This window comes from Mustela nigripes, chromosome 13 (genome assembly GCF_022355385.1).
Source record: "Mustela nigripes isolate SB6536 chromosome 13, MUSNIG.SB6536, whole genome shotgun sequence".
In the NCBI taxonomy this organism is placed as follows: Eukaryota; Metazoa; Chordata; class Mammalia; order Carnivora; family Mustelidae; genus Mustela; species Mustela nigripes.
Window position 1 is genome coordinate 134,862,854 of NC_081569.1, and position 25,875 is coordinate 134,888,728.

Sequence of the window (25,875 nt, forward strand, 5' to 3'; positions counted from 1 at the left end):
AGCATACTTAAAAGTTGCTGGTGGTAGCGAAAAATGGTACAACCTTTGACAATTTACTTCTAGTACTGGGTTGGAGAAAATAAAGGAATATGCACATAAGGAATATATTTATTAAAATAACCTTTAAAATAGTAAAAATATGGAAACAAAAGTAAGATCTAACGTGAGCATATCGGTTTTTTAAAACTTTACCTTGCGTATCGTTGACACAAGATGTTACGTCAATTTCTGGTGGAGAACGTGATGATTTTCCAAGTTTATATGTTACGCTGTGCTCACAGCTAGTGTAGTTACTATCTGTCCCCACACAAGGCTATGTGCCCTAGGCTTTGCCTTTCATTTCTGTGACTTACTCATTTCATTACTGGAAAGCTACATCTTGACTCCTCTTCACTCATTTTGCCCACCCCTACCCCCTGCCTCGGGCTATACATCTGTGTGGTTGTCTTTCTTTATAGGTCTGATTCTGCTTTTTGTTTATTTGTTTACTCCCTGGTTTTTTTTAGATCCCACTTATGTATTTCACTTACCATATTACCTCTAGGTCCGTCCGTGTTGTCTCAAATGGCACAATCTCTTCCTTTTCATGGCTGAGTAATATTCCATTGTAACTACATATACACATCACATCTTCCTTATCCATTCCCATCCATTGGTGAATGTTTAAATTGCTTTCACATATTGGCTACTATAAATAATGCTGCTGTAAACATAGGGGCACGTGTATCTCTTAGAGTTAGTGTTTTTGTTTTCTTTGGGTAAATAGCCAATGTTTCTATATTTAATTTTTTGAGGACCCTCCATACTGTTTCACAGTAGCTGTATTAGTTTACATTCCCACCAACATTGTACAAGGATTCCTTTTTCTCCACATCCTCACCAACACTTGTTATTTCTTTCTCTTTTATTTTTTTGTTTCATTTTTGTTTTTTTTATTTTAACCATTCTGACAGGTGTAAGGTGGTATCTCATTGTGGTTTTGATTTGCGTTTCCCTGATGAAGAGTGATGTTGAGCATCTTTTCATGTGTCTGTTGGCTGTCTGGGTGACTTCTTTGGAAAATGTCTATTCATATATTCTGCCCATTTTTTAATCAGAGTGTTTTGTGTGTGTGTGTGTTGACTAATATTAGTGTATTGTTTAAATAACATAAAGTGCCTCTACAAAACAGATGATTGTGTGGTTACCAAATCACATTTTCAAAGAATAATTAATTGGAAAATGCTTATGATGGATTTAATTTAAAAACAAGCTAGAAAAAATTATCTCAGTCTTATAAAAATTATATATGTGTGTGTATATGTTCAATGTGTTAAAAAAAAAATTGGAAGGAAATACCAATAGTTACGGCCTCACGAGTGGAGAACAAGAATTAGGGCTGCGTGATTCTTCTTTTTGTTAATGAGTGTTTTCCAAGTTTTTCACATTGAACATGTATTACTTTTATAATCTGAGAATGAGGACTTGGAAATGAGATACGAGTTTCAAAGAAAAATTGGGTACAATCCCCTTTCTTTCATGTTTTTGAGTCTAGACTGCTTTTTCAACTTCTTATCATCAGTTTCTCTATTTGAATAAACGAGGGCCTTCGGAAACAAGTAGAACTTGACTCTTCATGGTTTTCGCTTAAAAAAAAAAAAACAAAAAAACAAAAACAGCACCCCTAAGGTTATGCTTATGTTTTGCAAAGTAATTTTAAAAAATGGTGTGTGGGGGTATTGGAAATGATATGCTTTGTTTTATAAGTGTAGATGGCTAAGATGATCCTGTATTTTAAGGCTTTTGTTAGATGTAGGTGCTGTCCCTAGAGCAAAAGTAACTGGATATTAGTAAATCCTTCGCTCTCTTTTTTTGAAATTCAAAGTGAGAAGACAAATATTGAATAATGCTCCTCATAATTATTTTCTTTGACATTTGCCTCGTTGAAATGGTATAAAATATTGCCTATGAAAGAAACAAATCCCTTTCACGAAATTAAAGAACAGAGTATATACTCCTATTTGCATGACATGTGAAAGGTCAGAGAAAATGGAATAAATCGGGGGGAAATCCTTTCTTGCGCTGAAGGATTAATATTCCAAAAGCAGGAACACAATAACCTTTTATAATTCCTTCCCTTGATTTAAATTAAAAGAAGAAAACCTTAGAACGTATGAAATGCTTGGAAAACACTCTGACAGCACTGCCAATGACCTTATTTTACTGTTTGTTATCGTGTCAGAGGAACTGACAGGCGTAACATTCTAGAAGAGATAGAAGGTGATATAGTTCAGGGCTGTGCAAATTTACATGCATATGGGAAAATGAGCACCACTGGGGGAGCTAGTTAAGTCTCTAATGTTCCAGATTTTCCGAAAGAAAGCCAAGAAAGGCCTTAGCGTAGTATTCAGATGGCTTCAAAGACGGCCTGCTTTTGATCCCCATTATGCCCAGCCTAATGTGTGGGCTTACTCAGAGAGCTTTGATGGAGCAGCTTGTCTGTTCATGTGCCTTCTCTTTGCTATAATCCTAAATTCACTGCATTGCCCTGGGCAGGTTTATGCCATTTAATAATGGGGAACACAAGTATGCTTTCTTTTCCTTGAAAACTTCCCAAACAGGCTGCTGGTGTGGGGGGAAAGAGGATCCTTCCCCTTCTCTCCCTCTCTCTTTATCCCTAGCAAGAACACGGCAAGCATACATTATCATCTATTTCATAGCACGCCTACCGTGCATAAGGCGTTAAATCACAAGTGACTCGAATATAAGAATTTTGGACTCTTGGAGCATACATGATGTTTGTTTCTATCCTTTTCGTTTTTTGATGGGGAAAGGTCCGAGCTTTTGTTGTTACAATTCGGTGGCACGTATCTGAGCCTCCCCAGAGTGGTAAGGGGTAGTAGAGTTTCAGGGCTGATTCATGTCATAAAGACTGATTCTAAGGGCTTTTACATAGGATCAATCTGTGTATCCAGGCCGGTTTAAAAACAAGCACACAAAACCCGGTCTGATCGCCCCAGTGGAGAAAAAGGCAGGTTAACCCCTGTCTCCCCTGCGCTGTCCCAATTTCTTAGCACTTTACCACCAAACTTATATCATTTTTTGTCCAAGCTGTGGGCAGACAGTCACAGACTCTGAAGAGTAATGGAGTGAGTCAGAGCTCCAGAAACTGAAACAGCTCATTAGCAAGCAGCATGAAGTCAGAACAAGAGAGTGACTGCGGTCAGGGCCACAGTGACGGCCGTGACTCGCAGGGCGCCCCCAGCGCTGTCCTTGTTTTTCAGTGCGGGACGGCCGCGATGGAGTGTGTGCGACAGTACATCAGCGAGGTGCTGGACTTCATGGCCGACATGCACACGCTCACCAAACTCAAGGTAAGAGGCTTCCGCTGGCAGCCGAGGCCCTAACAAACCCAGCCTACTGGGGGGTCTGAAGCATGGGTTTTCAGCCTGTGCAGAGGAAAGAGAGAATGGAAATGCTGTTTTGCTGGCAGGAGTGATGTGCCCAGCTTTCATTCTGCCACTGATTCGGTTCTCACGATGCCCCTGATTAAAGCGTGGTCCCCATTTTACAGATGTAGAGAGTGAGGCCCGGGGTGGTACAGTAATTTGCTCCAGGTGGCACTGTTGCTAAGCGGTGGAGTTAGGGTTGACCCAAGGCTCTAGTGGCTCCCGGTCATTCGCCTTTCACTTCCCCGTGTAGTGTCCCTTGACTCCCTCGAGCCTCCTTTCTCTCCTTTGCAAGACAAGCCTAACATCTACCTTTGCCGATGGTTACGAGGTTTGACACGGCGTGGTGCGTGGGAAGAGACTTTTGTGAACTGTAACACATTATGCAAACATAAGCCTTTCATGGTTATCTGCATCAAAGCTCTCCTCTTCAAGGAAATAATTAAAGACAGGGGATAGAACAAAATCTGATTTGCATACGGACACAATCCCAGCAAAGTTGTCAAGGTTCTTCTTGAGTGATTCCTTTGCAGTCAGATACAAGTCAACTTCCCCGCCATGAGTCGACTCGAGCTTAAAGACTGATAGTCTCAGAGATTCAGGGAAGGCCCTGGACAGAGGGCAGAAGGGGATCCAGACACGGCCCAGGAGCAGCCAGATTGCAAGCTGGCAGTAGATTATTCCTATATGATAAACAGTCTCTAGTCGCCCCAGAAAGTCATCAGCTACAAACGCGGTTCCTCCTTTGCCCAACTGCGTTTCCAGACTCGGCTCAGATGATCCAAGGGTTTCTTGGGATAGAGATGGATTTGCAAACGCTAGTTGGAAAGTAGAACCAGAATTTAAACTGCTGACTTCTTGTGGTATCTGAACCCAGGCATTCCTAAGCAGGCTCCCCTAGCTGGACCTCACACTGATAACTGACTGCTGAGTCTGGTTGTACACACTCAGATGACTTTGATATCAAGTATAAAGAAGAGAAAACATTGTTCCCTAAACATGTTAGCTAGTTGTATAGCCACTTCCAAAATACAGAGAAAAACACTGAGAGGGATCCATGATGATCAAAAGGCTGGGGACTAGAGACATAATTCAACCCTCTGATTTGACATAGATTAGGAGGCAGATCAGAAAGGCCAAGGAGGGCGCCTGGGTGGCTCAGTGGGTTAAGCCGCTGCCTTCGGCTCAGGTCATGATCTCAGGGTCCTGGGATCGAGTCCCACATCGGGCTCTCTGCTCAGCAGGGAGCCTGCTTCTCTCTCTATCTCTGCCTGCCTCTCCGACTACTTGTGATTTCTCTCTGTCAAATAAATAAATAAAATCTTTAAAAAAAAAAAAAAAAAAAGAAAGGCCAAGGAGCTTGACTAAGGCCATGTGACTAATTAGGGCAGAACTGGGCCTGAGACCCACGTCTCAACTTCCAGTTCAATCATATTTCCACTAAGCCACACTGAGAAAAGGACTTTTTCTACATTAAATCAACAAATACATATGGAACAACTGTCGTGGGCCTGGCATCGTCTAGACATGTAGGGTTGCGACTCTGAGCAAAAAGACATAATAGCTATGCTTGTTTAATTTCTAGTCTGATATGGGGGCCAATTTTAATGAAAATTTCATATAAGATAAAGGAAAAGTGTGACTTTCACAACTGCTATGCAAGAGGATAAAATAGTGGTATAGAAACTTCTCATAGGAGGATATGACCTAGCCAGGGAAGTCAAGGAAGGCTTCCTGGAGGAAGTGACACTTGAGCTAAGATCTGAATGATGAACAGCAGTTAATTAGGTGGAGAGAGGCAGGAACAGTGTTTTGGGTAGAGAGACCAGCATGAGCAAAGGCCAGGAATGGGAGGGAGCCAGTGTTGCTGGGATGAAGGGATAAGACGGGGTAAGCTAGATTATCCCAGGCATTTTGGTCCATGCTAAGGAATTCCCCACCCCCATTGTTCCTAAGAAAATGGGAAGCCACTGAAGAAGTTTAAATGGGTTGTATGCTTGGGAGCAGTGGCTCAGAGGGTGAGGGAATGACAACCCAGTCTTTTAAACAAGTGGCCTGGAAGATTTCCAGGTGTTCTGCCAAAGTCATGAAATACCATTTGCTTTTGCAGAGCCACATGAAGACATGTTCTCAGCCTCTGCATGAAGATACCTTTGGTGGACATCTCAAAGTTGGGCTGGCTCAGATTGCAGCCATGGAAATCTCACGGGGAAACCACAGAGATAACAAAGCTGTGATTCGCTATCTGCCTTGGCTCTATCATCCCCCTTCTGCCATGCAGCAAGGGTAAGGCCCTTATCAGTTCAGCCTCGAGGGCTAAAGGACGCATCCAAGATTTATGGGAGTGGGAAGTGATTGGCTGGGAAGATGGAAACCGAGCCTCCTCTCCGAACTTGCTGACCTGGCAGCATTTTTTAAGACGAGCACTGCCTGGTATGTTGCCAGTGAAAGGAACTTGCCCTCAAACAAGAACCTCAGCCATATCCTGATGGATGGTGAAAATTTGGAGCTTAGAGGTGTGGTTTCACCTCGTAATTTCGACTAGTTACATAAATGCATAGGTATTAATGGACCACTTCCACAGCTCCTGCCTTCAAGGAGCGTGTTGGATGGCCACTAGAACGATATCCATAGCAGAGAGCAATGGAGCGCAAGGAGGCACAGAAGGGGGAGGGGCGCGTGGGCTGGTCTGAGGCTGTCCTTGTGCACAGTCAGCTTCCTGGCTGGAGGAAAGGCTGGCCTTCGGGGTGAGGAGGGCAGGAGGGCCGTGGGAGGGAATGACAGGAGGGCAGGAGAGACGGGTGGCTGTGTGTTCGGTGTTCACCTCAATGCCTTCCCCTCTAGTGGGGATGTCCAACCTTCCCATGAGAACAAAGAGTTCAGAAGAAGAAGTAAGTTGGAAAGGCAGCCACGTTGGCGGAAGAATGGTTTTTAATTCCGTCTCCCCGATGCTGCTCTTTCCTCAGGCAGCTAAGGTCTGGGATCAGAGCTGGAAACCAGAAAAACGGACCCATCGTTTTGTTGGCCCTCTGTCCCCCTGGTGTTTTATTGTATGTAATTGCCTATAAAACCACATTTGTAATGCCCTCCATCAATAAGCAGTTGGTGAGAGCCCAACAAAACCGAAGCCATAAAATCGCCTTTAACACTTCCGTCTACCTGCTAGGCCGAAAGAATTCATCGAGTGTGTCTCCCGCATCCGTCTGCTGTCCTGGCTGCTCCTGGGCTCCCTCACTCACAACGCAGTGTGTCCAAATGCCTCCTCTCCATGCCTGCCCATACCTCTCGACGCGGGCTCTCATATCGCAGACCATCTCATTGTTATCCTGATTGGGTTTCCAGAGCAATCAAAGGTAAGTGATTTCTGCAAGCTTAAGACCATAGGCATCCAGAGGGCTAATGGAAACCCTTATCGGCCAATTATGTTTCTTCTGAGAAGAGAATGCATCTTATCACTGGCCCTCCTGTGGATGTTAGGAAAGCAGCTTTCTGCTAATGCCTTATTTAGAGTGGTTTACATTCCCGCACTATCTTTGCTTCCTCCTTAAATTGTTTTTCGGTTTCCTTTTATGAAGATAAAATATGGAGGCAAGGAAGAGTTAGCTTCCTAGGCATTTCTGTCTCAAAGTAATGAAGATAAATAAGAGACGAGCTACATAATAAAAATCCTATGATCAAGTTTTTGGAACTGGGTGTGATTTGGAGGCAAAGTCATGCTCTCATTTTTCATGCAGTATCTTTTCAACTCACATCTCTAGAGGTAGATTATAAAGATACAGAATGAAAAGAAGAAGGCCAGTTGGGAACTCACTAAAGTGCACGCCGGAATCACCTACACGGGGGAACTTGGTAAATTGTAGAGACAGATGATGTGCTTAAGGGAATAAAGTGAGCCTGAGGCAGGCATCCGTCGGGAGTGTCAGCCGACCATACCCATTGGTACTAACCAACTAAGAGAACCCAAGGGCCCTTCGCAAGCTCAGGCAAGTTCTGGGAAGTCACAGTAGGTTTGGGAGCAACTGGGACGTCGGCCAGGGCAAGCCGATGGTGGGATAAAATACAGCTCCGTCCAAATGGCCTGTGATGTTTACAGAAAGAATCAGGCAGTCGGGTTCCTAGTATTTCAAGCCAGATCTGTGTTTGATTTCCTAACGTCAGTACTTTGTAATTTGTGACCTCAAAAAAGTGACTTAGCCTCTCGGAGCTTGTGTTTCTTGGGTGAAATAGATGAGGGGATGGTTTGAGAATTAAGGAAGTGATCTTTGATAAAGTCTTTAGCCTGGCATCTGGGACGTTGTAGGCGCTCACGCGGTCAGTGCTTACCGCTGGTAGCAATACTGTCCTTGAAGCTGACGTTTCTCCTACTAGTGGTCACGTCATAGGTGAGTACTGGCCAGTGGGATCAGAGGCACGGCCTCATTTCTCCTACTACAGCTCTTGGAGGAAGGAGAGTCCTGTTACACCCATGTTACAGATGAGGACACGTTGAAGGTGGTGGAATGGTTCTTCTTCCCAGTCTAGTTTAGAGAGGAGAATGTCGGGGTCATTGACAGGCAAGGCGATGGGTCCACGTGTTCTGCAAACCGAGGTGCCTTGCCTTCTCTTTGAAAAGATGTTCCATTCTCTCTGTGCACTCCCACTGACCGTGCAAAAAGCAGATTGTCTCTTTTTTTTCCTTCTTTTTAAAGACTATTTATTGGATGGAGAGGGTGGGAGCATAGGCGGGGGAGCGGCAGGCAGAGGGAGAGGGAGAAGCAGACTTCCTTGGAACAGGGAGTCTGATGCCAGGCTCAATCCCAGGACCAAGGGATCGTGACCTGAGCCAAAGGCAGGTACTTCATTGATTGAGCCACCCAGGCGTCCCAAAGCAGATTGTCTTAAGGTGGTGGATCACAAGTTTTGAGATCACTCCTTCAGACTTGAATCACTGGCAGTCGCCGTGCCTCGGCCCTGCTCCATAGGAGGCTGAGGCTGTGCAGGGCGGGCCCCGGGGAGCACCACAGCCCACAGAGAGGTAACGGCTCCATCTCCTCCTTTCCAGACCTCTGTGCTGCACATGTGTTCCCTCTTCCACGCATTTATCTTTGCTCAGCTCTGGACCGTGTATTGTGAGCAAAGCGCCGTAGCGACAAACGTCCAAAGTCAGAATGAATTCAGCTTCACGGCGATACTGACTGCGCTAGAGTTCTGGAGCAGGGTGACACCCAGCATCCTTCAGCTGATGGCCCATAACAAAGTGGTGAGTCCACGAATAAGTTTCCCCTCTCGAATGAAAAGGTGTGACCTGCTCCCAGTCCTCACATGCCCTGTTCTTTAAGGATCTCAGTTGTAATATTAGATCAATGGATGGGTGATTTCTAGGTGATAAGCGGGATTTTCTGTTTGCATGATAATTTTGATGGAAACACAAAGCAAGCAAGTAAATCTAGTAAAAACAACTTTTGATTGCTCTGCTGAATGCCAAAGAAAATTTCTGTGAAACATCTACCTTGAAGGGATGTTTCGTGCTATAAAGTCAGAAGGCGATCACTATGATTTTTGGATTCTAAGGCAATTTGGAAAAACCCTCGCCCACTGGGTCATCCTTCTATGGTATTTAAGAGCAGACCAACCACACACGTTCATTCTACTCAGGGCTCAAAACCTGGAAAGAGCCTCCCTGTTTTGAGTCACCCTAGGAGGACCTCAGCGCCCCCAATCTTCAAATCCAGCTCAGTTTTAACTCCGATGGCTCGCCAAGAAAGGGCCTGCTCAGAACCTCACTGGGAAATATCTGGGGTATTGTTGGCATGAGCCCAGTTCATTGAACAAGCTTGGATTTGTCCTGTGAAGTTAAGATTGGAGGGTGGGTTGGGAGGAAGGGACCAGGAAGTCCTTTGGTTTGGTTTGTCACTTTGGAGAATTCTTAGTGGCAGTTAGTATCTTGGCTATGAGGGCTTTATCAGGTGAATTCTCATCTGTGAGGGGCAGGGTATCTGAAGAACGTCATAATGATGATTCCAGTGTGCCCAGAAACCCAACAATGCACTGTCCACGAAAGGCATTCCGGAAACAACTTTTGATTCATTGATACTAGTCTGAGAAACATTTTCTCTTGGCTCTAATCGGAAAGGGGATTATACATCTCCTTCAGTGAAGCACTTCCTTGTCTTTAGAGAAGCAGATGTTATAAAGCAATTTGTATGGAGAGAGGTATTTTAGTTCAGTTTAAAGGAAATTTATGTGACAATTTTAGGGTACACAGAGAGTTCTGAGATAAACATTTCTCGGATCATGGAGTCTGAGACTGTCTAAGGAGAACTTAGAGATCAAGCATTCTGCTCTGTTACTTTACAGACAATGAAATGGGATCTTAAGTAGAGATTTGGTGTCCTTCTGTTGTCATTTTACCTCCTCTCCAAATCTCTTTGATACACAAATGTTAGAGTTAAATCTGTTACAAATGAATTTTGTACCAAAAATGCTACTGAGTTTGAATTCATTTTATCCTGAAAAATTTGTTGGACTCTATGGGCCAGCCTGATAACCTCCCCCCGCCCCACCGGGATCATTCAAAATCCAGCCTCACGAATTTCTGAGGAGGGCCGTCCTCTGCACTGTATTTTTGAACTGTCGTCAACGTGGCCGCCTTGTTCTGTAGAGAACAAAGCCGCACAGACAGGTGTGTAATAAGTTAAACGGTCACTTCAGGTGAAGAAACCGGGGAGAAAGGGTCAAGATGGAGAAAAGGACCCAGGGCCAAGTTGTGTCGTTGGAAGGAGGGGAGGAGAAGGCATGTATCCCCTGGTATGAATCTCATGCAGTAGACATGAGTGAGCTCAGTCCCCAAATCCCGCTGGCAGCCCTGAGTCAGGTAAGGAGGGCATGATAATTATAAAACCTCTGGAGCTTTTTAAGTTGGTTTTTAGTTGAGGTTCAAGGGGTGAATAAAACCATCCCTTGGGGTCCCCTTCGGTCATTGTGCCCAAAAGCCTCATGGACGCAGGACATGGGTTGCTTGTGGTTATAGACTAGGTTTCAAGGTGTGTGGACCACTGGGAGTGGAATTGATTTTCATCTTTGTTGTTTCAGATGGTAGAAATGGTGTGTCTCCATGTGATCAGTTTGATGGAGGCATTACAAGAATGCAATTCAACAATTTTTGTCAAGGTAGGAAAATCTTAACGATTTTTGTAGACCATTTCTTGCGCCTGAAAACTAATGTGGATTTACTTGGGATGTGCCTTTGAAGAGGAAAATAAAACTGATTTGATTTTGACTTTCAGAGTCAGGGACTAGAGGTTTCAGGCTCATGTAACCGCCCTTCCCCAAATGATTATCATGATATTTTTGCTCGCTTTTACCACTGTGACTGACTCTAGCTGGGTTAGAGATGCTGGACCATGAATGCACGTTAAGACAAGTCATGAAAATAGTACTGGACAACATTGATCTGGAAATGATCTTGTATAAATTGGTTGGGGGTGCCTCACCTTGCAGGATATCCAGAAATCCAAGGAAAATAGTCTTTCATTGCTGAACTTGGGAGCTAGTGTTTTTCTCTAAGGTAAATTAATTTTGTTTCTAATATTACCATAATAAATCACTGTTTAGTGATTTACTGTTTAGAAAATAATTTAAGTATTCGTCACCTGCCCAAGGACATCAAAGGCATACATGGTTAAAAAAAAAAATTAGACTAAAGAAGAACTTGGATTCTCTATCTTTTCTATCTTTTTTACTTCCCCTCTTCTTCCTTTCCTTCCTGTCTTTCCCTCTCTTCTTCCCCCTGCCCCCCCCCCCCCCCCGCTCTACCTGTCCCACCTGCTGTTTACCTGGGTGTGTATTTTCCGTTCTCTCTGCCACCATCACCAAGCTCCACCACACCGACCACATCAGTCTGGAACCTTAGAACTTGCTGTTTCGTGCCTTGATTGCCCCTATTCTCGCATAAAGTTCACTTTGTCAAGTTAACTCCCATAATGCTGAAGAAAAGCAACCCATTTTCCGGGAAAACTTGACTGTCATCAGAACACTGCAAAGCACCTGGTTCAAATGGGCTAGGTAGAGCTTGCTAGTCCACAGCAAAAGTCAACACCATGAGAGAAACTCTATGACTGACTCTCGGATGACCATACATGACTTTATTTTTTATAAATTTATTAAAAGTATAATTTTGATGCAGTAAGCTATACATATTTAAAATGTACAATTTGGTAAGTCTTCCCATGTATTATACCCACGAAAACATTACCATAACCAAGGTAATGAACGCATCCCTCCCCCACTAAAGTTTTCCCATATCCTTTTTAGTCTGTCTTTGCCACCATTCATGTATCCTACCTCCCCATCCGCAGACAACTGTTGGTCTCTTTTCTGTCACTATTAGCTAGTTTGCATTTTCTAGAATTTTATATAAGTGGACTTACAGAATACTTGAGCTTCCCCCTTGCTCCCTTCTCTCATTCAGAAACCTATTACAATTAATGCATTTGTTTGCATGTATCAACAGATCATTTCTTTTTCTCTCTGTGTAGCTTTCCATGGTGTGGCTGTATCACGTTTTGTGTATCCATTCATCAGTTAATGGACATCTGGGCTCTTTTCAGTTTGGGGCTATCACAAATAAAGCTGTTATGAATATTGATGTACAAGTGTTTGTGTAGTTGTATGCTTTCATGTATGCTGGACGCCGAGGAGCGGATTGGCCAGGCCATATGATGTGTGTAAAACTTTTCAAGAAATTGACAACCCGTTTTCCTAAGTGATTGTGCCCTGTTGCATTCACAGCGGCAGTGTGTGTGCATTTCAGTTGCTACACACCTTTGTCAACACTTCGTGTAGTCAGTCTTCCATTTTAGTCATCCTACAGATTGTGTCCTGGGATCTCACTATGGGTTTAAATTGCATGTCCCTTTGACAGGTGACATTAAACATCGTTTGATGTGCTTACTTGCTATCCACGTATCTGCTTGGTGATGTCTGTTAAAATCATTTGCCAACTTTTTTTAATTGGGATGGATTTTTTTCTTATAATTGAATTTTAAGACATACATCCCTTATCAGAGATGGGATTTGCAAAGATTTTCTCTGTATAGTTGTCTTTTCATTATCTTAGCAGTGTCTTGTGATGTGTAGACGGTCTTAATTTTAATGAAATACCATTTATCAAATGTTTCTTTTATGGATCATGCTTTGATTTGTATTTTAAAAGATCTTTGCCTAATCCAAGGAGAACTGAGCTCTTAACAATATCGAGCCTTCTGATCTATGAACACAGTGTACCTATTTTTTAAATGCTTTTGTTAACTTTTTTCCAGCAATATTTTGTAGTTTTCCATATACAGAACTAGCATATTTTTGCCAAATTCACCCCTACATATATAATAGTTTTAGGATATTATAAGTAGTATTTTTTTAATCTAAATTGCTGATTGTTCATTACTAGTATTTAGAAATACAACTGATTTTATATTGATCTTTTACCCTGCTAGCTGTTCAGCTTATTTATTAGTGCTAGTACCTTTATTAGTGCTAGTACAGCTTCTCTGTATAGACAATTGTGTCATGTACAAGTAAAGGCAATTCTCTTTCTTCCTTTCCAGTCTTTATACCTTTTATTTCTTTATCTTGTCACATTGCTTTGGCTAGATCCTCTAGTACAAGTTGAATAGAAGTCATTAGAGTGGGAAACCTTGCCTTGTTCCTGATCTGAGGAAGAATGCATCCATCTTTCCTCATTAAATATTAGCTATCAGTTTTTCATAGATATTCTTTGTGAAACTGAACAAGGTTCCCTTCAATTCCTGGTCAGCTATGAATTTTTGTCAGGAATAAATGTAGGACCTTTCAAATACTTTTCTTACATTTATGGAGATGGTTATTTGACTATTCTTTCTTGGCTGTTAACAAGGTAAATTTTATGGATTGATTTTTGTATATTAAACCAATCTTGAATTCCTGGGACAAACCATACTTGGGTATGATGTGTATTATCTATCCTTTTTATATCTTGCTGAATTCTGTTTGCTAACATTTTAAAATAATTTTTTACATTGATGTTCATAAGGGATGTTGGACTGTAGTTTTTTTTTCTAGCAATAAATATTTTGGGTTTTGGTATCAGGGTAATGATGGCCTCATAGAGTGATTTGGGAAGTATTCCTCCTTTTCTGTTTTATGAAAAAGTTTTGTATAGATTTGGTGTTATTTTTCCCTTGAATATTTGATAGAATTGGGCTTAAAATTTTCTTTGCAGAAGGGTTTTAAACTTATAGATTCAATTTCTTTAATAGATATTAGGCTGTTTAGATTTTCTGCTTATTCTTGAGTGATCTTTGGGGTAGTGTATGTTTTTCAAAGAATTTGTCCATTTCATCAAAGTAGTCAATTTTATTGGCATGAAGTTGTTCATAATATGCTTTTAAGAGCTGTAGGATCAGTAGTTATGCCACCTCTTTAATTCCTGACATTGGTGATTTGTGACATTTTTTTTTCTAGTCAGTCTGTATAGAGACATATGAATTCTGGTGAGTTTTTGATTGAAAAACAACAATAACCAGCTTTTGAGTTGTTTTCACTGATTTTCTGTGTTTTGTTTCATTGAATTCTATTTATTATATTCTCCCTTCTGATTACTTTAGCTTTAATTCACTCTCATCTATTATAAGTTTCCCTCTAAGCACTGGTTTAGTGGCATCCCACAATGCGATATGTTGTGTTCTCATTAACATTCAGTTCAAAATACTTTCTAAATTCCTTTTCTCTTTCTTTTCTTGACTCATTTTTGGTTACTTAGAAACATATTATTTAGTTTCCAAATATTTGAGGATTTTCTAGTTAATGGGTTTTTAGTTCCTGTTTGTGGTCTGAGAACATACTGTATATCATTTCAGTCATTTTAATTTATTGAGACTGATTTTATAGGCTGTGTTGGTACATGCCCTGTGCACACTGGAAAGAATGTGTCTTCTGCTATTGTTGGGTATAGTGTCCTATGCTGCTTGGTTCAAGGTTATTGGTAGTGTTGTCCAAGTCTTTGATGTCGTTCCTTTTATCTACTTATTCTATTACTGAGAAAGAGGTATTGAAATATCTCTGTTGAAAGGGGTATCTGAAAATCTCTTGTGGGTTTGTTTATTCATCTTTTCAGGTTTACCAGTTTTTGCTTCATGTATTGTGAATCTCTGTTATAAGATGCATAAATGTTTAAGATTATTAGGTCCTTCTGATGAAATGAATTCTTCAGGGGCTGTCTTTATCCTCAGTAATCATCTCTGCTGTGAACAGTACTTTGATATTAATAAAGGCAGTATAGTTTTTCTTTGACTAGTGTTAGGATGGTATATCTTTTTCTATCTTTTTACTTTTAACTTATTTGTGACTTTATGTTTACAGTATATTTCTTACAGACAGAGCGTAGCTAGATGTTGCATTTCTTTTAAATCCAGTCTGACAATTCCTTCCTTTTAATTGGGGGGGGGGTGTCTTTAAACCATCTGCATTTAATGTGTTTTGTGCCATTGTTGGGTCTAACACTATCATCTTGCAATTTGTTTTCTGTATTTTCCATCTGTTCTTTGTCTCCTGTTCTTTTTTTTTTTTCCATTTACTTTCTGCTGCATTGAGATGTTAACGATTAAATTTTGGCTATAATTTCCTCTTCTAAGGAAAAGGAAGCTTAGGTTGTTATTTTGAGAAACTTCTGTACTATCATCAATGTTTAGTGCTCTAAATTTCTTCCTTTAGCTGCATTCTTCCAGATATTCTCATTTCCATTCAATTCAAAATATTTACTAATTTCCCTTTTGGTTTCTTCTTTACCCATGGGTTATTTAGAAGTAGACATGTGTTCTTTAGTTATCTTATTAGCTGTATGTTTTAGTTGTTTTTTTGTGTGGCTGATTTGTAGTTCATGGTATACATTTTTAACTTATCACTGTCTACCTTCCAGTAAATACCACTTTGTGTATGTAGGTGGATTTCCATCCTTGGCTTTGTGCTCTTACTGTCATCCATTTTACTTCCACATATGTTATAAACCAAACCACACACTCTTATTGTTTTTGCTTTAGGCAGTCAATTATCTCTTAGAGACTTAACATTTTTTTCAGTATTTATTTATATTTGCTATTATTGCCTTATTTATACTTGCCATTTTCAGGTCTTTTCCCCTCCTTTTATCTTTCTTCTGCTCAAATGACTTCCTTTACTATTTTTTAAAAAGATTTTATTTATTTATTTGAGAGAGAGAGTGAGAGAGAGTATGAAAGGGGAAAAGGTCAGAGGGAGGAGACTCCCCACTAAGCAGAGAGCCCAATGAGGGACTCCATCCTAGTACTCTGGGATCATGACCTGAGCTGAAGGCAGTCCCTTAACCAGCTGAGCCACCCAGGCACCCTCCTTTACCATTTCTTACACAGGTCTGCTGGTCATTGATTCCTTTGCTCTTTTACATGAGAAAGTATGTACTTTGCCTTTGTTTTTGGAAGGTATTTTCACTGGGTATTGAATTCTAGATTCTAAAGTTGAATTTTTTTCCAGTGCTTCAAAGATGTCGCTCCTTTACTGTCTTCTTGCTTTTATTGTTTCCAACAAGAAATCTCTATTATTCTAATTTTTTTCTTCTGTATGTAGTATGGTATGTCCTTTTCTCTCTCTCTCTCTCTCTCTTTTTTTTTTTTTTTTTTTTTTGGCTTCTTCTAAGATTTTCTCTTCACCATTATTGTTAAGTAATTTGATGATGAAACACCTGAGTATAGTTTTCTTCATGTTTCTTATGCTTGGGTTTGTGGGGCTTCCTGGATCTATAGATTTATAGTTTTCTTTATATTTGGAAAATGTCAACTATTGTTTCTTTAAATATTTCCTTCTATGCCTCTACTTGACATACTAAGGATTTCCTTTACCTTCTTTACCATATTAAATATAGTTATAATAACTGTTCTAATGTCTTTCTCTACTAATTCTGTTATATGTATCATTTTGAGATCTTTTCCAATAGATTGATTATTTTTCTTTTTCATTTTTTCTTTTCTTTTTATTTACTTTGGGGGGTGTGCCTGGCAGAGGAAGAAGCAGAGAGACAATCTTAAGTAGGCTCCATGCCCAGGGCAGAGCCCAATGTGGGGCTTGATCTCACAACCCTGAGATCATGTCCTGAGCCGAAATCAAGAGTTGGATGCTTAACCAACTGAGCCACCCAGGCGCCCCTCCAATTGATTGATTTTTATTCTCATTATAGGTCATCTTTTTCTGTTTCTCTGCATGCCTGGTAATTTTTTATTTCATTCTTGACATTTTGAATTTGACTTTCTTGGGTGCTGGATATTTTTGTATCGCTAAAAAATATTTTTTGAGCTGTGTTCTGTGATATTGTTAAATTGTTTAGGTAGTTTTTTCCTTTTGATACTTGCTTTTAAGCCTTGTCAGGTGATCAGAGCTGCACTCCATCTAGAGCTAATGTTTCTTCACCACTAAGTAATAGCCTTCTGAGTATTGTACTTGATACTCTGTTAGTTAAAGAATTTAAAGTAGGGGCACCTGGGTGACTCAGACATTGGGCATCTGCCTTCGGCTCAGGTCATGGTCCCGGGGTCCTGGGATCGAGCCCCACATCAGGCTCCCTGCTAGACGGGAAGCCTGCTTCTCTCTCTTCCACTCCCCCTGCTTATGTTCCCTTTCTCGCTGTGTCTCTATCTGTCAAATAAATAAAATCTTTTTAAAAAGAAAGAATTCAAATTTTTTAAAAAATTGCCCACTCTCACTAGTTTGTGGGAATACCAACTCTTGTTGGCACTGTGTGGTCACCACTCTAATCTTTTGGGGTTGTTTTTTTCTTCAGCCTTGGGTAGTTTTCTCACGTGTGTGCACTGGTCAGTGTGTGGCTGACGACTCAAGGGGAACCTTTTACAGATCTTCAGAGTTCTCTCTTGCTGTCTTTCTCTCTTTCTGTGCAGCTCCATCCTCTCCAGGACTCTGCCTGACAGACTACATACCTCGGCCTCTCTGGGCTCCCTGATCCAGCTCTTTAACTCAGGAAGACAGACAGGCTCTGTCCAGGTCCTGCAAGCTTTCTAGGCAGTAAGCTAGGATAATTGTAGGGCTTACCTTGTTTCCTCTCCCTTGGGGATCACTGAACTGCCCTGATGCCCAGGGTCTAAAAACCACTGTTTCATATACTCTATCTGAAATTTTAATTGTTCCAGGCAGGAGGGTAAATCTGGTCTTTGTTACTCCATCTTTGCTGAAGAAGAAAGTTTCACACCTATTTTTAGTTTTGAGAACTGGAACAAGCATGGAGTGAAATGAATGTAGTTTACCTGAGCAGAAAATCTTTATCCTGTAGCATAAAGCAATATAAGAGGAAAAGTATCACTTTTATTTTGGTGAAAAACAACTTATTTTTTTAAATGTCCTTCAGTTTTCTGGAAATCATTTCTGAAGAGGGAAAAAACCCCAGCCAACTTTATTATCACATTACAGAACCCAGAATAAATAACATCTAATTCTTACTGACAGCTTTGTAGGAGCCACTAGCAAAAGGGAATGGAAATGAATGTTACTCAGTAAGTCAAATTAGCATTCCTGAAATAGGATGACTGTTAGATTATATAATGCTATCAATAATGAGATTTAACTTGAAGGCTTTAGTCAGGAGATTCAAAAATGACAAACCTGAAGGTCCTTTGCAGATATAGATTAGAATGATATGGTCACATGTTTCATAAATGGGCTAATAGCAAAGACACTTCAAAAACCAACCTCACTATTTGCCTGGATTGCCTCATATAGGCTTTGAGCCCCAGGAATAGCTCCGGGAAAGGTGTCCACCCAGGGTCAGTGTACTCAGTGCTTCCTGGCTCCTACTCTGCTTGGTCCCTCAGGATCTTAACAGGAGCTTAGTTTGGGTCTTTCCTAAATACCCAGAAGCATATGGCCCTGCTCCTTATTAAATAGGTCAAAACTCAACAAAAGTTTGTAGACACTAGGACCCTTAGAGTTGTTTTTCTTTGTTTTGTTTTTGTTTTTTTCTTTATAGACATTGGAGAGGAAGTGGTCAGACTAGTTTATTTTTTCCCAATCAGAATGTTTACATGAGCCAGTCCTGCTAATGGCCAGAGAGCATAGCTTTATCTGCCACTGACCTTTGTAATCCCAGTTAGTTATAAAGGTTGGTGGTTGGAGGAAGCAGGGAGAAAATGTCGCTTTCTGATTAAAAAAAAAATTTTGTATTTTCTGATATTTTGAGTTTTAGTCCAATTACACCATACACTGTTCCAAACACAACATTCATGCTAGAGACAGAGTGATGCGTGGCTGTGTTTATGAGTGAGCGTCAGTGCCAGTGAAACGAGCAAACTGTACATCTCGACAGAATGCTCAAAGCAAAACAATAGCCAGATTGAGTCTTGGGAGGAAGAGCATAGAGAGAAATGTAATTTCTCACTTCACCAAGTTGTGTGTGTATGTGTGTGTGTGTGTGTGTGTGTGTGTGTGTGTTGATGAGCTAAATGAATGTGGCAGCCTGTGGCCGTGACTAGTGAACAGAGAGGTTATTGGTACACTGTCCCCCATCCCAGCAGGCCTCCTGTTGGTTCTTTCATTTTCCTCCTGGCACAGCCCCTCCAGTTTGCCCAGGATGGAAACCTCAGCTTCTGCTCTTTTCCTGGCTCCAAAGAGCAGACCAGGGGTCTCTCAGATTGTGTCTGCAGGCATCACCCTTCTTCCTCTCCAAAGCTACCCCTGGTCTTACCTGGACCATCGAGGCAGTGTGCTCCACCCCCCTGGCCCCCAGTCTCCACTCTTCACACCCTTCCTCACCCTAGTCTGCAGATTGCTGCCATGATGATCTTTCTGGAGCCCAGTTCCGCTTGCAGTGAATGGGGCTCCCCTCTTCAGAAGTTATACTAGATTTGGAAACAGTCGCAGGTCATCATAGGTGGGTGGTGAAGGGCCTCCCCTCCACTTTGCTAAACTTGTTTCTCGTGACCCCCCTCCTGAGAACCTCAGGCTTCAGCATCACCTGAATCCCTCCCACCTCCACCTCCCTCTGCACTCCGCCACCTGTGGGCCTCGCCTCGTGGAGTGTGCCCCTGTATTCGTGGCTAGGGCTGCTGGGACAGTCCCATGGCCTAGGCAGCTGAAACACAGAAACTTCTTACCCCACAGTTCTGGAAGCCAGAAGTCCCAGCTTAAGGGGTCAGCAGAGTTGTTCCTTTTGAGGGCTGTGTGGGAGAACCTGTTGCATCCTCCCCCGAACTCACTTTGGGGATTGGTGGGCAATCTTTGGCGTTCTCTGGCTTGTAGATCTCCGCCTTCATCTTTGCATGGGGTTCTGTCGGTGAGCGGGCCTGTGTCCAGATTTTCCCCTTTCCCTAAGAGTATCAGTTATATTGGATGAGGGGCCCACCCTACCGTAGAATGACCTCATCTTAACTCATTACCTCTGCATCGATCCCTCTTCAAGATACGGTCACATTCTGAGGCAGTGTGGGTAGGGACTCCAGCGTCTGTCTGGGGAGGGCACGGTTGAGTGCATGGCCACTGTACTCCTCTACTGAACAGGAGGAGAGGGTCGGAAGGAACGCAGAGTGGAGAAATAAGACGCATATTCGGGTGTTAGAGATCTGAGCAGTACCGTGTCTAGCCTTTACAAACGTACCGAAACCAGTACACCCCCTGCCCCCCCATTTAAACCCACCAATTGAGCTGTGGAGCACCCTCTGGGAAACACCATTCTGTCCCAGACTTCCAGATTTACGTGACCTTACAGTCCAGAGGGCTGAACCATGGCTGAGGGATCAGAGCAGGGAGAGGAGAGCCACTGCTGGAGGCCCTTGGGCTGGACATCCTGTGAGCGCCAAGGAAAGACACAGCAAAGGGGGTCGGGTGGACCAGAGGGGCCGGAGGAGGGCGAGGCCCCCACACGCCTGCAGTTTGAGCGCCTTGCTCCCTGCAGGAGTGGGGACCCTCTGCCACCTGCCTGCGTCCACACCTCTGGCCCAAGTCCCTCTTGCTGTCCCCCACCTTCCAGATCAGAGCCAGGCGACCTCGGGGCATGGTTTTTTATACCGCTGAAGCTTTTCAGCCACCTCCCAGGGAGTGCTCCTTAACAACTACGGGCAAATAGAGTCGCCGTCCTACTCGGGGGACTCAAGTTTAGAGATCCTCATGGAGGAAATGCTATTTCAAGAAAGTGAGGATTTAATTAAATAAATACACATTTCATTTCCCGTGTGTGGTAGCTTTCAAGAGACAATCAGTCATTTACTCTAGAGCGTGTGTTCCGGGCACTCGCAGGGGCACTCATTAACCTCCCAGTGCCACTGGCTCAGCAGGGTCTGGCCTCAGAAAGATGTTTTTCCGATAATGGATAACTCCACAGCAGGGGCCATCCCTTTGGTGATGTTACAGGGGTTCTGTGTGCCCAGCCTTCCCGAGCGGTAGCCGAAGCTGCTGGGGGCGGGGATGGAGAATTCGAATAACACGACTTCTGTGTTTCTCCACACAGCTGATACCTATGTGGTTGCCAATGATTCAGTCAAATATCAAGGTAAGTCATCCCTGGGTGGACCGGAAGCTCAGCTCCCTGCAGACAAGGTCAGGCCGTGAACAGGCCTCCCTGACGCTCCACTTGCTGTGGAGAAAGGTGAATTCACCCAGCTCCCGGCCTCAGGGCGGTGGCACAGCACGGGCTCTGTGGGCCAGGGAACGGGCACGCAGGCCGAGGGGACAGCGGGAGCCACGGTCGTACTATCCGCTGTGGATGAGGGTATGAGTGGAGGGGGGACCCGAGTCTGAGCGAGTCTCGCGTCCTGACTAGAATACAGTCCTGTCCTACCTTCTGAGGACACCCCTGTGTATCTGAGCCCAGGCATGTTCCGTGCTCTCTTCTGGTCGCTGAAATAGACTTTCCATGGGGCCCCCGGCTGGCTCGGTCCATAGACTATGCGACTTGATCTCAGGGTTGTGAGTTCAAGCCCCATGCTGGGGGTCAAATCAATTAAATAAACTTTAAAGAAAAATAAAATGGATTTTTTTGTGACAGGAAGGATTCTTTTAAGAAACGCTAACATTGAATGAATGACAGAACTGAGCCAGAAGGGAAGGGCCCTGCCCCTCTTGTTCTACCTATGAGGAAACAGGGAATCAGTTAGAAGAGTCACTTAGCCGGGGGCCCCACAGCCAGGAAGGAAGGACCCTATCCAAGTGTGTTTCCCATCGCCAGGGCCCACCTTGAGTGACACATCGTCATTGTTGAGTCGGACGTCCTCCATGACTAGTCGGGGTCCCTGGGTCCCTGGGGCCTGATGATGGCGGAGCCAGCCCCCTGCTCCACCCAGAACTGGGCTCTGTCTACGACTCTGGGAGCACAGGGCAAGCAGGGGGCAGAGATGCAAACCTTCTTGCTGGTTTTCTTCTCAGCATCAGGGAGGGATGTCAGTGGATAGAAGGGGGCTGACCTCAAGGTCTGCAGTCACCAAGACAGAAGTGCAGCCATCAACACGGACTTTCAGGCTTTGAGTCAGGGATCATGGTCTTGGTGCTATCTGGGGCCACAGGTGGGGGTGCCTGCACTGCTGAAAACCTGTAAAAACGGTGGCTCGTTCCAGATTGCCCCTTGTCCCCCCAACTCTGCCATCGGGAAATCGAAACCCGAGGCCAACAGAGCTTACAACCTGGCCTCTTCTCGGGCAGTACTATGAGAACAGAGAGACCATAATCATGATTAAAATGCAAGGAAGAACTATTATGTGCCCACTTCTGTTCTAAACTCTCCACTAACTCACCCTTAAAGGAAAACCCCAAACAGATGGAAAAACCTTGTTCCCAGAGTCGTCCACAGAGGAGCTCGGATCTGGGAGCTGGCGGCAGAGCCTGCGTGGTGACCGGCTCCTGGGGGATGGCAAACGCACGCGCGTGCGTGCGTGCGTGTGTGTGTGTGTGTGTGTGTGTGTCTGCCCCCACCCAGCTTGTCGGCGAATGGGTCGGGATGGGAATGGCCTTAAGTGGACGGATCTGGGCCAGAGTGACTTTAGAGTCCCTGGCCCTGGCCCGCGTCCCCCGCCCTGTCTGCCGCCAGATGTGAGAGCTGGCCTCTGTGTTGAGGCCCGGCGGCCCTGGAGGCCCACGGGAGGGCTCTGCCTGCAGGAGAAGCCCGGGCTGGTGCTCCCTTGGGTGGAGCCCGGACCGTCAAGGGAGAGAAACTAAACCCGCTGTCTCGCCCTCCTCAACAGCACTTATCGGCTGGACTGCAGCTTCGCCTCCAGGCCATTCAGAACAACGTGAACCACCACAGCCTAAGGACACTGCCTGGCTCGGCCCCGAGCAGCGCCGGCCTCGTGGCTCTCCGCAAGTGGCTCCAGTGTACCCAGTTCAAAATGGCCCAGGTGGAGATCCAGTCCTCGGACGCGGCCTCTCAGTTTTATCCTCTATGAGCGGACTCCTCGGCTCTCAGTGTCAACACTCTGGTTTAGCAATAATGGGTTTCAAAAAAAAAACAAAACAATTTGATCCAAGCAGGTTGGGGAACATATCGGTACTGTACATTCTCTTTCTAGTTTAGTAAAAAAAAAAAAAAAAAAAAGACGTGCAAAGGCCGGAGAGGGCCAAAAAAATGAAGCTTTCTTGCTACACATCTTTCTGATGACTCCTTGGGCTATATCTGATTAAGTGTTTCCTTACATTATTTTTTAAGAAACCAAATCATTTTTCTTTAACTAACTTCTATTTTTTTTAAGAAAAAAAAATAAAAAAACAACAGACTGGTGGGTACTCACAGAAAAGTTGTATAAGTCCCCCGTTGCTATTTTTGATGATAGAGAATAAATAGGGTTTTTGAAACCTTTGTAGTGTTTTTTCTTAAAATCCACTCTTGGCAATGCAATAAAAAAAAAAAAACAAAACCCGTCACCGTAAGCCAGTGACACTTGACTGAAGCTTTTTGTCATTATCCTGGGAAAAGTGGCAGGTTGCAAGGACCATTACAAAGTGCACTTAGAAATTAGGTGGTTAAACTGTGCCAATTGTTTTTTCTTTGTTTTATAATATCATTTTCCAAAACTGTCCAGTAAGTTTTATTATTTTTAAAACTAATTTTTCAACTCATTCGTTCTAGGCTGTACTTTCTTGTAAGCTTAATGAGAACCACTTTAGTTTTGTGAATAATAAATTTTATTCTTTTGTTAACACTTGTATACAATTCAATTTAGAACTGTAGATTGCGTACTGGACCAGACGACCCCCCACGCTGGCACAGAGCACTGCACCTGGAGTTATGTTTCATAAAACGGGATTTTAATAGTGTAAGAGCACCAAGATTTATCAGCACTTCTACTTAGCATTTGACTGTGCATTCACAAATCATACTTCTCTTCTCTATCCTGTAATGCACTGACAAGAAGACTTACTATACATTTAAGCTGTATATTGACATGCTATTAAATGCACTTTTTTATTATCTTTGTGAGCCTGGGGTTTTTTAAAAATCAGTTTATATGTGGCTTGTAAATTTTAAAACTTCTAACTTCCTTGAAAACTAGAGTACAGTTGTTGAAAGGAAAAGGCTTTCTTTCGGGTCATCTGGTAAGAGAGATACCCAATTTATTTGAGGTCTATTCTCCAGGAAGGACCTTGAGGGCTTGAGGCAATGTTCTTTCTTTTTCTTTCTTTTTTTGTGTTGGTTATTATGAAGAGGACTCTTTTCTGCTGGGAAATCTGATGCTTCTCAGGGGAAAACAAGTCCTCAAATGTTTGTTTCACGGGAGTTCTAGAACATCTGGGTAGTAGAGCTTCACCCCTACGAGAACTTGGGGAGAACCAGTCGGTCCCTAGATGAAGGATGTAGAAATAATCATTCTTCCTGTTTGACGCAGGAGCTCTTCCGACAGGCCTCCCCCTTGGCTAGGACGCTCCCCATTGTGCTTAGTTATGCTTCCGTCAACGTTCTGACTTCTATAAAAGTTGTGTGTGTCTTTATCTCACTTGTAAACTGTGACAGCTTAGAGGTTATGTCCTGTCTCTGTATCCCCAGGGTCTGGCACTCACCACCAGTTTAATTAATGTCTCTTGAACGGAATGGATTCGATTAAGCAACAGGTCTTTCTGAGCTCTCCTGTGGGCTCAGTAAGGGCTGAACTGTGACATTTTCTTTTTGGGCAGTGATTCCTGGAGGGAGTAATGGAAACAGGCCAGGGGTGGAGGCGTTGGCTTCTTTCCGTGTGGGGGGTTTGATGACGCTGCTCTTCATTCATCCTGAGTTCTGCTGCAGGCAGCCCTATCCTACTAGTAGATAGACAAGGTCCAAAGTCTTCCACAGGCGGCTCTTCAACCCCGGCTCTTTCAATGGACTGCTGCCTCAGTTTCTCTTTATATTTGTATCCCCCCCCACAAAGGGCTGGAGAGGACCCCTCAACTCAGCCCTCTTGTCTGGTTCCCCGAATGTTTCCTTTACCCCAGTCACAATCTGGGGTCTTGGCCAGACCCAGGCAGGTCTGTCTCCTTGCCCCTGAGAACTGTGACCCGCTGTCCTGCCAAGCGGACCCAAATACTGTCCCTGCTGGGACGCTGCCACTTCCCTGCTTTATCCAGACCAGTACGCTTCTTCTCTGGCCTACACTGTCCCCCGGCCCATCCCCCAGGGTGGTCTTCTTTTTCTGGCCTTGTGTCAGCCACCCTCCCCACCCCCCAGCAAGTCAGACTCAGGCTCTTAGAAGAAGAGTCAGGACAAGCAGGGACAGATGGCAGTTGAGCAGGATTGTCCCTCATTAATCAGAGGAGAAGCCATTCACGTAGATCGGGGGTCAGCCCACCGGTTTTCATAAGGTTTTATTAGAACCAGCCACACCCACCATGTACGTGGGGTCTGTGACCCATTTGTGCTACAAAGCAGAGCGAAAGAGCTGGAACGAGATGTGTGGCTCTGAAGCCCGAAACTATTGACCATCTGCCCCTTGACGGAAAAAGTCTGCCGACCCCTGGCCTGCCAACCCCTAGCCACAGAGGGAAACCGCGTCGAACCCTCACGTGGCCATAGCTTTCTGCCACCTCAGAGCTTTTGAAATTTCAGTAATACTTCATCAGTACAGTGGGGACAAGGACGCATTTGACTTTATAGGGTTGTTGAGGTGATAAAAAAATGTGAGGAAAGAGCAATGCCCGGAACATGGTAAGCAGGGCAGGTGATGACTTCCTATTCTTCTTCATGTGTTAAAGCCTAGGAGGAAAATCTACTTGCCCAAGGTCACACGGCTAGTGAGAGGCAGTGCTGGAACTTGACCACAGGCCATCTAACCCTAAGGACTCTGCTCTCAACTACTGCCCACCACAGCCCAGCCTCACGTGGCAGCCTGACGGCAGCAGAGGGCACAGAGACTCCAACAAATTTTACCTGATCCAGAGTTGGCCAGTAAGGATCATTGGCTTGGAGAAGGGCCAAGGCATAGGCTCAGTTCTCCCTTGGCTGCGG

At 43.7% G+C, this 25,875-nt stretch overlaps 1 protein-coding gene across 7 annotated transcripts in view; it reads left to right on the forward strand.

Moving 5' to 3' along the window:
- UNC79 (unc-79 homolog, NALCN channel complex subunit) overlaps nt 1-23,868 on the forward strand; it is a 238,398-nt gene extending 214,530 nt beyond the window's left edge. For all 7 annotated transcript variants that reach the window (XM_059373859.1, XM_059373862.1, XM_059373863.1 and 4 more), the window contains 7 exons: nt 3,264-3,353; nt 5,539-5,714; nt 6,595-6,781; nt 8,470-8,667; nt 10,500-10,577; nt 20,920-20,961; nt 22,646-23,868. In XM_059373859.1, coding sequence (XP_059229842.1) covers nt 3,264-3,353; nt 5,539-5,714; nt 6,595-6,781; nt 8,470-8,667; nt 10,500-10,577; nt 20,920-20,961; nt 22,646-22,846 — 972 coding nt within the window. In that variant the 3' untranslated portion in view covers nt 22,847-23,868. The remainder of the gene's footprint in view (nt 1-3,263; nt 3,354-5,538; nt 5,715-6,594; nt 6,782-8,469; nt 8,668-10,499; nt 10,578-20,919; nt 20,962-22,645) is intronic.
- Nucleotides 23,869-25,875: the final 2,007 nt, after the last annotated feature.